At 36.7% G+C, this 16,164-nt stretch overlaps 1 protein-coding gene across 1 annotated transcript in view; it reads left to right on the plus strand.

Annotated features, from left to right (window-relative positions):
• Window positions 1-16,164, plus strand: part of Tex11 (testis expressed 11) — a 277,507-nt gene that overhangs the window by 204,873 nt on the left and 56,470 nt on the right. The window contains exons 20-23 of the mRNA XM_075957716.1: window positions 2,692-2,732; window positions 3,950-4,036; window positions 5,708-5,778; window positions 7,067-7,183. Coding sequence (XP_075813831.1) covers window positions 2,692-2,732; window positions 3,950-4,036; window positions 5,708-5,778; window positions 7,067-7,183 — 316 coding nt within the window. The remainder of the gene's footprint in view (window positions 1-2,691; window positions 2,733-3,949; window positions 4,037-5,707; window positions 5,779-7,066; window positions 7,184-16,164) is intronic.

Here is a 16,164-nt window from a genome sequence, read left to right on the forward strand (position 1 = left end):
GAAGGCAGTATTGAGAGATTTTGTGATATGGAAGCAGGGCCTAGTTGGAAGTCCTTTGATCACTGGGAGTGTATCCTCAGAGGGGATTGTAGGAATCCCAGTTTCTTCCCTCCTCCTGTATGATTTCCTGCTTGGCTATGTAAGCGCTTCTACATGCATGTGCTCCTGACTGGGGTGGTGTGATCTGCCACTCCTGCCACACATGTCAGCTGTATGATAAATAGACCTGGTTTTAACACACACACACACACACACACACAGAGAGAGAGAGAGAGAGAGAGAGAGAGAGAGAGAGAGAGAGAGAGAGAGAGAGAGGAGAGAGAGGAGAGAGTCCTAATCTGATCATTTTATCATCTCTCCCATGTCTGTCTAATGCTGCCTCTGTGTCTTCAAATTACTTTTTGCCTTTTAGTATAATTTTCTATTTCCTCAAGAGACAGACATGATGTGTCAAGAACTGCTGCAAATATGCTATTTAGTTGTGTGGTGGTGAGTTATTGGGGAGAGAAATAGTTCTACTATTTCCTCTACTCCCCCCCCCCCCATTTATATGGACACGGTAGCTTAAGTAAACTGGTTTTAGCGAGTTCCATTGAATCAAGCTCTGGAAATACACCCAAAGGTTAAACTCTGGTAAAGTAGCTTGCTTAGAGGAGAGGTATTATTTTGAAAGAACACAACAAGGTGGCTCAGCTGGTAAAGGCTCTTGCTAAGCAAGCCTGGCAACCTAAGTTTGCTCTCTGGATAAAGATGGAAGTATAGAACTGACTCCACAAGGTTGTCCTCCGCCCTTCAGACATGCACTGTGGCATTTATATCCACACACAGTAACAAGAAATAATTTCTAAAAGAGCAGAGGGGCTGGGGCAGTGACTCATCCATTAAGAGCTATGGTGTACTTGTAGAGAACCTGAATTTGGTTTAACACCCACATGGTGGATTACCATCCACAACTCCAGTTTCAGGGGGATCTGACACTCTCATCTGACCACCATGGACTCCAAGCAAAATATATTTTGCATGTGCATATATGCAAGCAAAGTAGTCATATACACAAAATAAAAACAAATATTTTTAAAGAACATGGTATTTTGGAACATTTCAAAATGATTCGCTTTCCCCATGCTTGCCAGAAACATGACAGGATTTTTCTCCAGTGCCTACTGTGAGTACCTGGCTAAGCTATGGAGCTGAATTTTGTAAAAGTGTGGAGGCCTCCTTTATGACTTGTAGTTTTTAGCTCTAAGACTTGTCCAGGATAAGCATCCAGTGATTTGCCAACCATAAGCCAGCTTTTCTAACTAAGGCTTTAGTTCCCCCCATCATTTCCAGGCCCAAGACTCTGCTCTGTGTCTCACTGTATTCACTGGTCCACCTCAGCAGTAACTTGCCCTTGTTCCTCACTACTGTTATGGAGTCAAGAAGAGTTGGTTTTTCAGTCTGTTCTGCTTTTTACTTGTTAGGTCAGAATATCCACTTCCAGTCTCCTAAAAATAGAATGGGAAGCCATAATCCTTTGCTAAAATTTCTTAACCCCTTAAACCAATTTGACAGAAGATTAAAAGATCAGGGTAAAAACTTGACTATTCACTAACTGTGTCACCTCCTGTAAACCATCCCTGCTATAAGGTGTGTTTCCTCAGCTCTAGAATGAGGAGTTTGTATTGATTAAAAGATCAGGGTAAAAACTTGACTATTCACTAACCGTGTCGCCTCCTGTAAACCATCCCTGCTATAAGGTGTGTTTCCTCAGCTCTAGAATGACGAGTTTGTATTAGATAAACAGGTATTTTAGATGGCTTTCCTCAGAATGATGGAAATTATGTGATATTTCCTTAAAGATGAGGTTCCAGTCCACCGTCTACTCTTACTTCCCTCGGAGCACCTCCACTTCTTTTCAGTGCTGGAGACAGAATCTAAAGCATCTCATTTGAGACAAGTATTCTACCCCTGAACATTACTTTTTCTTAGACATTAGGCATCTATACAATTTTACTTAAGACAGAGATTTAAATCCCTGTCCTGAAACAAACAAAACAAAACAAAACACACACACACAGAGCAAAAACAGACAGCCTGGAGAGGAGGTTCAGCAATTAAGAGCACTTGTTCCTGCAGAGGACCCAGGTTCAGTTCCCAGCTCACAACCACCAGTAACTGTAGTTTCAGAGGATCTGATGTGCTCTTCTGGCCTCTGTAGGTACTGCACACATGTGGTACATATACATGCATGCAGGTGAACACACATACACATAAAATACATAAACCTTTAGAAAGGAAACAGAGCTTATAAATCCCAGAGGTTACTACCTGTTCCCAAATATGAAAGCTTGTCAGTTATTGAAATCATTCGCTGAGAATAGTAGAAATAGAGAGAAAAGTGTGAGCACACTGGTCTGAGTGACCGTGTCCGACAGCGGAGGGTAGAGAAAGAGAGAAAAGTGTGAGCACACTGGTCTGAGTGACCGTGTCCGACAGCGGAGGGTAGAGAAAGAGAGAAAAGTGTGAGCACACTGGTCTGAGTGACCGTGTCCGACAGCGGAGGGTATGTGCTGGAGTCATAGATTATCATTGAACTAGAAACTGTACATTTTGTCATTTTTAGCCCAATTCTCAGACACAGTGTTTCTTTCAATTATTTTCTACAGTAAAGGTTTAGTACATAAAAACTCCCTTTTCTTCAATTTTTAGAAAGAAAGAAATGGACAAACTTCTGACTTACTTGAACACAGGTAATTATGTCCTTACTATTTTCAATCCTTCATCTTGCCTCTATCCTCTCTTGAATTCTCCCAATATATTGAACATACTGACTCTAATATTTTAAACTTCATGCTCATTATTAATGTTTACCACAGGGAACTATTTTAGTTTTTTATCCACAAGAAGGGAAATGTTTGCCATTACTAACATCTACTTCTAAATGTGATTTTAGTACATTTTTATCCTAATTTGTTTTAAAGATACTTCCCTCCCTCCTGCTCTCTTTCCCTCCCCCTCATCCTTCCTTCCCTTTTAATTTCCTGTCCTATAATTGGACATGTAAAAATGAACATGACGAATGAAATTCTCTGAGCACTGCTGGTTGTTTTGTGTCTTCTTAATCTAACTTGAATTGTTTGTTCTCTTATTTTGTCTATTTACACAAGTCAGTGTCATCTCCTCTCCTCTACCTACGCATAATCTTTCCTGGCCACTTCTATAAACTGCTATCTACAACACCACATTCTTTTTACTAGCACCATGCTTTATTTGGTGGTGTCCCTTCTACTCAAAGGATATATCATTTCCGAGTACACCCAAAAGTCTGTATCTTAGAAACTTTAATCTACTTACAACAATAGTTGAATTTTATATTCAAATACAGGATTATAAACATAGCAAAATGACTCAAAGCCTAAGCTTTTCAAAGAAAACATTACTGGTTGGTATTCTTTTTCTGAGAAGAGCATGGGGTGAGTAATAAATGCTTTCTTGTGGTGATAGCATGTTCTAGTTCTATATTATACTTATTGTGGAAGCTAAGTAAATATTATGCCAGCCCAATGATACTATGAATTATTTTAGGGTGTTTTGTTTGGTGCCAGAGATTGAACCCAGAGATTCATGTATACTAAGCATCATTTTAGCATTTTACTTATTATTCCTGCTTTTTATTCTATGTGCCTCAAGTAGTGAATAATTGTAATAATTAAATTTATAATCCTCTCTAAAGATATGTTTGTTCCCTCAAAGTTTGAGTTAATGCTTTCATGAAACATAGTAATGCTTTTTCTCGCTTGGATTATTTTTGATATGCAATCATATATATATATATATATATATATATATATATATATATATATATATATATACAGAAATGAACCTTCTAGGTTCATACTATCTTAAAGGATGATTAAGAACTTTGCTAGCATGTAAGATAAATATCCCATTTTCCTATTTGATACAGCACTCCTGAAATTTTATCAGTGTTTTGATGAAGATCCTTCAACTTTGGATTCTAGAGTTAATGATGCCAATTGGTTCAGGAAAATAGGTAAAAGAAAATCTGTGGGCATTATACCATTCTATTATACCACTAGCTCTTTCTTTTGAACCTTTGGTATACGTATATAACTTGCTGAATCTTGGTTTCATTGTGTGTAAAATAGAAATGCATAATCTCTTATGTAGGATCATTTATTAAGGATTTTATATGAAAAAGTATATTTATCTCACACATAACAAAGTATTCCATACCAATTTTCTTTTCTGTGGAGAGTGATCAAAAACAAAATGATGAACTATAACTTTTATTTTCCAAATTATTTTCCTAAACCTGCTCTAGAAAGCGGAACTTATTCTTTGATGTGATCCACCAAAAATAAACTACATGCAACAATATGGATACATCTCAGAAACATATTGTTGAATAAAAAGAGCCAGACATTAAAGAGTACAGAATGCATGATTCAGTTTATGCACAGTTAGATTCAGTGTTAAAAATCCAATGGTGATCTGTTTAGGAGGTAAGGAAGAAAAACATTGAGGGGAAATGGGGTGGTGTGCACTATATTCCTGTGTGTAGAAGTTTCTATGACTTTATCATGCAAGTAATATGAAAATAATTTTTAAAAATCTGAAGAAAAGAATTAAGGTAGTGTTTACCATAAAAAGGGATCCTGGACTTGAAGGGAGCTTGCAGTTTTCTGGGAATGACCAAAATCTTTTTTGGTGTGGATATATGTTTATTTTATTACAGTTCATTAAATGACACAATTCATAATTGTGCCATTTTATTTTCTGGACTTTAATTAATGAAAATGATATAAAAATTACTGAGGCAGTTAAGGACTTAACAGTATCACAGAGTGAACTGGTTCTACATGAACCCTGTCCTGTTTTGTGGGATTCCTTGAGGATTTCATCTGGGCAAAAGGGCAAATAGTGTGAATTCTAAGAAATTTGAAAAATAAGTATTTTAAAATATATAAATATTTAATGACTTTGACCTTTTAAAAGTTTGAAAAGATAACGGTATTTTTATTGCTCACCTTGTTTTACCTACTTGGGATTTTTACTAAACTTTGGAAAATAGAAAATGCTCCATAAATACTCTAAACATTGATTTTAGTAGATTCTGATCTTTCCTAAGCTTGAACTTCTTTTTTGATGACTTGGTGACTTTCAGTTACCACTTAGAGACTCTCTTCTTTGCATGTATTTTTAATTAATATATAATTACATCATTTCCCCTCTCCCCTTTCTCCCTCCAACCTCTCCCATTTTTCGCTCCACAAACATCTCACTCCCTTTCAAATTCATGACCTGTTTCTTTGTTACTGTTACAGAGAGGTATGTAGTTAGAGAGATAGATTTACTACTGAGAATTCTTTTTGTATGTCTCAAACTTAAAAAAATTAAACAGTACCTCATTTGTCATTGATTTAGAATGGATGATTAGAAGTGATAGAAATCTCTAAATTTGTTGGCAAAAAGTTTCTGCACAAACATTAAGTCAATTTCTTTTTCCAAAAACAAAATAGTTTATTTACCTATTTAATTTCATTTTAATTAATTTTAAACTTAAAAATTTAAGTAAAATATAATTAATCCCAAGAACCCCTTTTCTAGTAAATTAGTATTGAAAATGTTGACAGTAGAGATTATGGTGATATAGACTAAACAGTCAATTTTTCACAATTATAGTATTCATCTTAACTTTCAGCTTGGAACTTAGCTCTGCAGTCTGCGAAGGATCGGGAGACAATGAAAAACTTTTTCATGGTTTCCTATAAGGTAAATTTCATCACAAACATTACAGAACTATTCCATTCCCTTTGTCAGGACAGAGTTCCAGAGTCCTATGTTAAAACAAAAGTCTCTTTAGAATGGGCATGCTCCAATGTTCCCAGCTACCAACACGTTTGGAAAGGTCACATAAAAACACCTGTCGAAATGTAGTATAAGTACCTGTGAACAGCACGGGTTGAAAAGAGAGATGAGAAGTTTGAGTGTCCTTTTTTTTTCTGGAGCAGGTTCTATATGTAAGAATTTGTGAATTTATTATTCACTCTTAAGCACCCAAAAATAGTCATTTACCTCCAAATCAGACATTAAAAAGTTAGAAAGAGGTTCAAATACTGGTGGGGGAATGAAAGCAGAGGGGTTACAGAATATAACTCATCTGACAATTTGAGACCAAGTCAATGTTCTGAATTTTCGAGCTGGAATGAACTGAAGAGCACAGTTCCCTCACCTTAAGTAACCCGAGACCTAAGAGATTGGACAACTTAAATGTTATTTATTCAGTGAAGGTCATGATTGTTATCCCTAAATGTTTGGGAAGATTAAGCAAGTCTTTGGAGGACTGGGGATGCTTCTCAGTGGTGGAATACTTATCTAGCATGTACAAGGTCCTGGGCTCAATCCAATCCCAAGTACCTGTAAAAAAAGAAAAGAAAAAGAAAAAAAAGTCTGCAAGTTCTGCACATTTCTGTATAAATGCAGTTTTAATTAGATGGCATAAGTCCATTTCAGCTTTGACATTTGTGGTGATGCTTGTACAAGATTGGCGTGTAGAAATCAAAGTGGCTTAGAGTTTTATTATAGTAAAAAGCTCAGAATTTCCAAAAACTAGAGGACAAGGTTTAATGATGAGGTTAAGTTTAATGCCTGTCAGGATTTGACATTGTCCTCTTCAAACATAACAATATAAGTACTGATTTGGGCTCTGTTCAGTACAAAGGAAAAACTACTTCCCAGGGGGAAAATCACCTATAAATGGCAGCATCACCCAAGAAGTAAATTGCTAGATAGGCATTCAGGGCCTAATGACAGTACTTGTCATTGAGAAAACAACTAAAGAAGAGAAGCTTTTTATCTCCAGGAAGGTACTAAAGACAATGAAAAGTAATATAAAATTAAAACTGTAAATCATTGTGATAGTCTGTATCATTTTTATGGCAACATGTGGTTTTCCTGCAGAATTTTCTCATTCAGACAAGATGTTGCTGATTTTGATTCTGATTGTGTTCAGCTGACAGAATTCTCCGCATTCATTGATGTTGTGTTTTTTTCTTATCAGCTGTCCCTTTTTTGTCCTTCTGATCAAGGACTACTGATTGCACAGAAAACATGTTTACTCGTAGCAGCTGCAGCTGATCTAGAGCAAGGAAGAAAAGCTCCAACAACTTATGAGCAGGTAGTGTTCAATCTTCAGAGAACAGCTGAGGGTTAAGTGTGCTGTTTGCTCTATTTATTTTCCCTGACACATTTATTTTTATTCCCCATTAGAAAATCTTTTCCTCCATTCTGTAAGTATTTTGATTTTAGAGGTTTATAATGGTTAATTCCTTCCTAAGGAAAGGTTACATTTGACTTAACCTCTTCTTAGCTGCCCCTTCCCATGGACTAATTCCTAATCTGTTCTTATATTTATCTTCATTGTCTCTCTGTGGTTATATATATGACCAATCAAAGTGTTTCCTCTACTTTTGTTTCCTTTCACACATTTGCTATGAAAGAACTCATCTATTTCTAGAGTTTTATAGCCAAGTGAACCGATTTCCTTAGCTTGTTTTTTTTCACTCAATTACATTTGCTTAAATATGTCATCATTATCTTATGTCTAACAAGACATAAGATTACCTTTGCCTGAATTCCATGCTCAATTCCTTTCTTAATAGTTTTTATGATATAAGGTTTCAAATTATACACCATATGGCCTCAAACTCATGATAGTCCTCCTGCCTCATCCTCTTTAAGATTACAGATGTTAGCCATAACACCTACCTCCACTCTTTTTTTTATTGCTTTTATTGAACTATATACTTTCCCTGCTCTTCTCCCTTCCTCTCCACTTCCCTTATACCCTCTCCCATGGTCCCCATGCTCCCAATTTACTCAAGAGATCTTGTATTTTTCTACTTCCCATGTAGATTAGATCCATGTGTGTCTCTCTTAGTGTCCTCATTGTTGTCTAGGTTCTCTGGGATTGTGAATTGTAGGCTGGTTTTCTTTGTTTTATGTCTAAAAGCCATACGATATTGGTCTTTCTGGGTCTGGGTTACCTCATTCAATATGATGTTTTCTAGATCCATCCATTTGCCTGCAGATTTCAAGATGTCATTATTTTTTTCTGCTGTGTAGTACTCCATTGTGTATATGTACCACATTTTCCTCATCGAGGGGCATTTAGGTTGTTTCCAGGTTCTGGCTATGACAAACAAAGCTGCTATGAACATAGTTGAACACGTCCTTGTGGCACGATTGAGCATCCTTTGGGTATATACCCAAAAGTGGTATTACTGGGTCTTGAGGAAGGTTGTTTCCTAATTTTCTGAGAAACCACCATACTGATATCCAAAGGGGCTGTACCAGTTTGCATTCACACCAGCAATGCAGAAGTGTTCCCTTTCCCCCACAACCTCTGCAGCATAAGTTGTCATCAGTGTTTTTTATCTTGACCATTCTTACAGGTGTAAGATGGAATCTCAGAGTTGTTTTGATTTGCATTTCTCTGATGACTAAGGATGTTGAGCATTTCCTTAAGTGTCTCTCAGCCATTTTAGATTCCTCTGTTGAGAGTTCTCTGTTTAAGTCTATACTCCATTTTTTATTGGATTATTTGTTCTTTTGATGACCAATTTCTTGAATTCTTTAAATATTTTAGAGATCAGAACTCTGTCTGATGTGGGGTTGGTGAAGATCTTTTCCCATTCTGTAGGCTGCCATTTTGTCTTGTTGACCATGTCCTTTGCTTTACTGAAACTTTTCAGTCTCGGGAGGTCCCATTTATTGTTTCTCTCAGTGTCTGTGCTACTGGGGTTATATTTAGGAAGTGGTCTTCTGTGCCAATGTGTTCAAGTGTACTTCCCACTTTCTCTTCTATGCTACCTCCACTCTTAAACCTACCTTTTTAGGAGCTACCAGAATTACCATCTCCCACACACCTTCTTCCTTCTTCAAAGAAAGTTGTCCAGTCATATAGTTATCACTTTCTGTTTGATTTTTAAGAATTAATGGGGGAATTTCCAACCCACAATTCATTGGTTACATACAGCCCAGGATAGCTATGAATGCAGCCCAGTGAAAAATTGTAAACGTACTTGAAACATGAGGGTTTTTAAATTTTTTTTCACTCAACCAAATGGTTCTCCAGCACAGCTTTGTAAATGACAATGTCAGGTTACAATGTCAAGAAGTCAAACACACCTGAGTTCTCTCTCTGCTTGGTTTCTCTTGCCTATAAAAAGAAAACACCTTAATTTCCCATACTTGTTAGGTTCTCATTTCTCCAACAGGCTTAAAGCTCATTTTGCTCTTTACCCTCTATCTTCTGTTATTCACTTCTTTCATATTATTCTTTAAATTTAGAATAAACTCTCATCATATGTCTGTTTCTTGTGAGGTATTCACCATGGTATTTAAGCCAATAGAAAGCCTTTACTGGTTGGAGACTACATTAGGTGTCTAGGATTTCAGTGGAGCCCCGAGCCTTTCTCGGGGTGAGCTTTTAAGTACAAAAACCATGCTCTGAGTTGACATATTTCATTTACCAAGAATAGTTAACCAAAAGCATAACTATAGAAGCCAAAAACAAGGCTAGTACATTTACAGGCTTTCCTATTAACTGTGGACTTTGATGGATTAGATCTTTCTTTTAGTTTTGACAGGTAGTACTGTCTATGTGCTGAGTTTTATAGCCTGAATGGTTCTTTAATCATGGAGTCAGTTGTGCTAAGATCTGGGGGACATAGTAAGGTCTGGGGCCTGTTACATTTCTTTGTGTTCCTTTTTTGAGTTCAGCTCAAAAAACATTTGAGAGGCTGGAGAGATCGCTCAGTGGTTAAGGGCACTGGCTGCTTTCCCAGTGGATCCAGGTTTGATTCCCAGCACCTTCATGGTTGCTCACAACCATCTGTAACACCAGTTCCAAGGGGATCAAAGTTCCTCTTCTATTTTCTATGGGCATCAAGCATGCACAAGTTACACAAACAAAACATTTATACACATGGAATTAAAAGAAAAAATTTGCACATCAATTTCTTACTAGATACTAGACATACAGAGATGTCCTTGTTCATGAGGGTAAATGAGCCCCTGTAAGAAATCTTTTCCATTAAAAAAGAATAGAAAAGAAAATAATCTGACTTCCCCAGTAAAAAACTAGGCAAGAATTTAACTTCTTAAAAAATAAAGGTGAATGTAATTTTATTCTCTATATGCACTTTTGCTTTACTGAAAATAGCAGTACCATGTGATGGTTAATGTTGCCAACTTAACAGGACCTAGAATTACCAAAGAGACAAGCCTCTGGGCAGATCTGTGAGGGACTGCCTAGATTAGTTAACTAAGGTGGGAGAACCAGCCCTAAATGTGAGTAATACCATACCATAAACTGGGATCCCAGACTTGCATTAAAAAGAGAAAAGTAGCTGAGAACCAGCATCCAGCACTATCTGCTTTCCCTCTGATGTACAGTGTAACCAGCTGCCTCCTGCCCCTGCTGCCATGCCTTCTTCAACATGATGGACTGTTTCCTCATAAACTGTAAGCCAGAATAAACTCTTTGTTCCGTAAGTTGCTTCTTTATTACAGAACTGACAAAAGAAACTAATATAACATGTTCTCCTCATGATACTTGGAACTTTTTAAAAGTTACTCCTTTTTAGTTCAGTCTGGGTACGTTAAACTATCTATCCCAATGGATACAGACAGATTAAGTTGCCACGCGGGAAATTTTGCCAACAAGTTTATGGTACCAACAGCAATGAAGGAATGTTCCCCTTACTCCACATCCTTTCCTGCATGAACTGTCACTATGTTTTTGATCTTAGCCATTATGAGAGGTGTAAGATGAAATCTCAAAGTAGTTTTTATTTGCATTTTCCTGATGACTCAGAATGTTGAACATTTCTTTAAGTACTTTTCAGCCATTTGAGTTTTCTATTTTGAGAATTCTCCTTGTAGATGTATATCCCATTTTTTTAAGTGAATAATTTTCTTAATACCTAGTTTCTGAGTTTTTTATATATTTTGATATTTTCCCTTTATCAGATATGGAGTTGGTAAACATCTTTTCCCATTCTGTACATTACTGCTTTGTCTATATGAGTGTTCTTTACCTTACAGAAGCTTTTAAGTTTTGTGAGGTCCGTTAATTAATTGTTTATCTTAGTTCCTGTGCTTTCAGTGTTCTGTTCAGAAAGTTGTCTCGTGTGCCAATGCATTGAAGATTATTCCAAACTTTCTTTTCTATAAGGCTTAATGTATCTGGTTTTATATTGAAGTCTTTGATCCATTTTGGGTTGAGTTTTGTGTGGGGTGGTAAGTATAGATTTGGATCCTTCTATATGCAACCATCCAGTTTGATCAGCATCTTCAATGCTGTCTTTTTTCCAAAGTAATAATATTTCTGGCTTCTTTGCATAAACAGGTATCCATAGGTGTATGGATATGTCTGGATCTTTCATTTGATTTCTGTTTTGTGTCAATATCATGTTGTTTTTGTTACTATAACTCTGTAGTAAAATTTGAGGATAGGGATTAATACTTCAAGCAGTTCTTTAATCATACATGATTGTTTTAGGTATTCTGAAATATTTTGTGTTTCTATATGTAGCTGAAAATTGTCCTTTCAAGGACTTTAGAGTATTGTGTTGGGATTTTGATGGGAATCGCATTGAATCTTTAGATTGCTTTTGGTAGGATGGCCATTTTTACTGTTATGAACTTGGGAGATCTTTCCATCTAAATTTTAATAGACTTGGTGAGGTATAATTCATATATCCTGTATGTAATTCACCCATTTGTTTTGCTTTTGGACATTGTTGAGAATTAATCTCAGGGCCTGTGCATTCTAGGCACATATGCTGCCACCAAGCTTTATCTCCATCCCAAACCATCCATTTGTGTGTACATTTTAATACTTTTTAGTATATTTTGAGCTGTACAACTATCAACAATATCTAACTTTAGAATCTTTTTATCATTCTAAAAAGAATTTTTTTACCCATTAGCTGGTACTCCTCATCATTGTCACCAGCTCTAAGCAACCAGTAATCTACTTTCTGTCCATATTGTTTGCCTATTGCGAGCTTTTTATGTAAATCTAATAATATGACTTGTGCTGTGGAATAATCCTATGCACTGTGAATATGTATGTATTATTCTCTTTGGTTAATAAAAAGATGACAGGCTGATAGCTCAGGCTTGTTATTAGCTAACACTTAGACTTAAATTAACTCATATTTCTTATCTATGCTTCGCCATGTAGCTCATGGCTTGCTACTTCATTTTCTTTACATCCTGCTTCCTCAGCAGCTGGCTGACATCTCCCTCACTCTACCCCCCAAAAGAAACAAACTTTAAACTCACCAAGATAGGATAGACAATGGAATATTTTCTCTGAATTTGTCAACGGTAAATGGACTTGACATTGTTAATATAATTCTTATCTGTATATTTTGTACATAGTTATTCTATTTATTGTATATAGTTTTACTATCTTAATTAAAACCTTTGCTTTTTATTTAGAAAAAATGGGGAAATATGTGATATTTTGATTGTGTTCTGACAAATAAAGCTTGCTTGGCAAGGAAAGAGATATCTTGATAGATGGAGCCATTATGGAGATAGGGAGAAACCTGGTACTTAGGGAAACTCCCAGGAATCCACAAGGATGACCCCAGCTAAAACTACAAGCAATAGTGGAGAAGATGTCTGAACTGGCCTTCCTCTATAATCAGATTGATGACCACCCTAACTGTCACCATAGAACATCATCCAGTAATTGATGGAACCATAGGCAGAGATCCACAGCCAAGCACTGGGCCGGTCTCCTGGAGTCCAGCCGTAGAGAGGAAGAAGGGATAATATGAGCAAAGGGGTCAAAATCATGATGGGGAAATCCACAGAAATAGCTGACCCAAGCTAGTAGGAACTCACTGACTCTAGACTGATAGCTGGGGAGCCTCCATTGGACTGAACTAGGCCCTCTAAATGTGAGTAACAGTGTGTGGCTTGGTCAGTCTGTGGGCCCACTGGCAGTGGGACCAGGATTTATCCCTAGTTACATGAAGTGGCTTTTTAGAGCCCATTCCCTATAGAGGGATATGTTGCTCAGTCTCCATGGTGGGGGAGGGGTTTGGTCCTGCCTCAACTTAATGTGCCAGATTTTATTTACTCCCCATGGGAGGCCTTACACTTTCTGAGGAGTAGGTGGGGGAAAGAGAGAGGCGAGTGGGAAGACGGAAGGGAAGGGGAACTGTGGTATGTAAAATGAAAATAAAATATTTTAAATAAAAATAAAAAAAACTTGCTTGGAGTCAGAGGACAGAGCTAGCCACTAACTGACCTAAATTAACCATAGAGGTTTGGAGGACTGTAGACAGAGAGGAGACAAGAAGTAGTAAGGTGGGGCAGAGAGAGCATCTTGGTTCTTTTGGATGGAAGAGCACTAGTAGCTGCTTCCTGCTCCTCTGATCTTCCAGGTTCTTACCCCGATATCTGACTCTTGATTTTTTGGTAAAGATTAATTAGAATGACATTGAAAGCATATCTAACATGACTATAAATTTGACTATTAAAATAACTATTAATCTATATTTATTAAGTATATATTACATTTTTAAATGAGCTGCATAAACATAATATCCCAAACAAGAATAGAAATACATATATAGTGTAACAAAATTAACTTTAAATTTGTATTAATAAGCCAAAATATATACCAATGTAAAATATTTAAAATTAATAATTTTTTAATTAAAGTAGATTCAATAACCTTCCCTTTAATCCTATCACTTCTATGTGAAATAATCCTTCTGTACACTGTGAATATGTATTACTCTCATTGGTTAATAAAAAAACTGACATACTGCCAGTTGTGATGGCACATGCCAGTAGGATTTGCTGAAGGAGGCAGAGGCAGAGGCAGGAGGATCACAAGTTTGAGGCCAGCCTGGGCAACACGCTTTTAAAAGAAAAAAGAAACTGACGTATTGGTAGCCAGGAAAGGAGTAACAGACAGGACAGCCAGACACAGAGAACTCTGGGAGGAGGAAGGGCAGAGTCTGGGAGATGCCAGCCAGCTGCCGAGGAAGCAGGACATATAGAAAATGAGGTAACAAGTCATGAGCCAAGTGGCAAAGCATAGGTAAGAAATATGAGTAAGAGTTAGCTAGTAACAAGCCTGAGCTATCAGCCAAGCATTTATAAGTAATATTAAGCCTCTGAGTGGTTATTTGGGAATTGGCAGGGAGGAGAGAAACTGAAGACTTGTAGTCTTCTGATTGGATCCTTTGTAAATAAATAAATAAATAAATAAAGGTTCAGATTCTGTTTCTTAGTAGGGATCAGTATTTCACACCTTATAGCTGAATAACATTGTATTGTCTGGATAAAGCACATTTTCATTATTCACTCGTTCATTGATGGACACTCGGGTTGTTTCCAATTTTCAAATATTGTTAATAATATCTCAAGTCTGGGAAGATGGTGGGTTTTTTTTTTTGTTGTTAGAAGCACTTGCTACTCTTGCAGAGGACCCAGATTTATTTCCAACACCCACATGATGGCTCACAACTGTCTGTAACTCCAGATCCAGGGACTCTGACTCCCTGTTTTTGACCACATGGATATCAAGCATCTAAGCATATACACGCATGCATGCAAACAAACATTCATACACATAAAATAAAACATTTTTTAAAAAATTATGAAGTCTTAGCCGGGCTGTGGTGGCGCACGCCTTTAATCCCAGCACTCGGGAGGCAGAGGCAGGCGGATCTCTGTGAGTTCGAGACCAGCCTGGTCTACAAGAGCTAGTTCCAGGACAGGCTCCAAAGCCACAGAGAAACCCTGTCTCAAAAAACCAAAAAAAATTATGAAGTCTTAATAAACATACAAATATTTGTGTGAATGTTTTCATTTTGAGCATATATGTTGACATTAGATTGATGGCATGTTTGATTGTATTTGTTAGGTACATATTTTATGGGTATTAAATATTATATACCTTTGATGATGTTTTTCCTAGTTTTATTGTTTATAGAGATGTTAAAATATCTAACTCATAGTCTTTTTCCATCTTTTTATTTTCAGTTTTTTAGGAGAGGTTTTCTCTGTATAACATCTCTGGTTGTCCTGGAACTCACTTTGTAGACCAGGCTGGCCTAAAACTCACAGAAATCCACCTGCCTCTGCCTCCCAAGTGCACCACCATCCCAAGCTCTCATCCTTTTATTTTCATCCTGTGTCTCTAGATATGGTGCTTATCTCCTATAGGCAGAATATAAATTATATTTTAAACTAGTGTGGCAACTTCTGTCTCTTATTTCATAGTTTTAACACATTGACAATTGATATTATCTTATAGTCAAATCTTCTACCATTTTATTTTGTCTCACATGTATTTTCCTTATTTTTTATTTATGTATATGTGCACAAAGCGCAAAAGAAGGCATCAGATCTCCTGGAACTAGTTCCAGGGGGTAGTGAGCTACCTGATGTGAGTGCTGGGAACCCAACCTAGGTCTTCTGCAAGAACATGGAGTGCTCTTAACCACTCATGTGTCTTTATTCTCATTGTTTACTTTCTTTTGCATTGAGTACGCAGGGGGGTGGTTGTTGTTAATGATTGCTCTAGGAATAAAAAAATGTAGATTTTAATTTATCTGACTCTACTTTGTATTACAAATTCAATTTTAGTATGATGCAGAAATGTTATTCATGTTAATTCTGGTTCTTTCTCCCTTTTTATTCTATTACACATATTACTTTTATATGTATTTCAAGCATGGCAGATATATTTTATGATAATACTTTATATAATTGTATGCTTTTTGAAGAAATTAAGGAAGTTTATATTATAGTTTTTTTATTTTTCTTGTTTACCATTTCAATTTTTTCACCTCTTCCTGTGGCCTTGAATTACCATATGGCCTCATTTCCTTCTCTGAAAACAGCTTTGCTCCCACCTGCCTCTTCTGTGCTATTATTGTTAAGTGTATTACATTTCTATGTATAAGAAGTCCAGTAAAAAAAAAAGAAGTCCAGTAATAGAACAGTATACACATGCGCGCGCGTGTGTGTGTGTGTGTATGTGTGTACAGCTTAAATGAATAATATAACAGCTTTATTTGCTAGTTTTGGTACTAGAGATTGAACCCAAGACCTGTA

The sequence above is a fragment of the Microtus pennsylvanicus genome, chromosome X (genome assembly GCF_037038515.1).
Source record: "Microtus pennsylvanicus isolate mMicPen1 chromosome X, mMicPen1.hap1, whole genome shotgun sequence".
Taxonomy (NCBI): Eukaryota; Metazoa; Chordata; class Mammalia; order Rodentia; family Cricetidae; genus Microtus; species Microtus pennsylvanicus.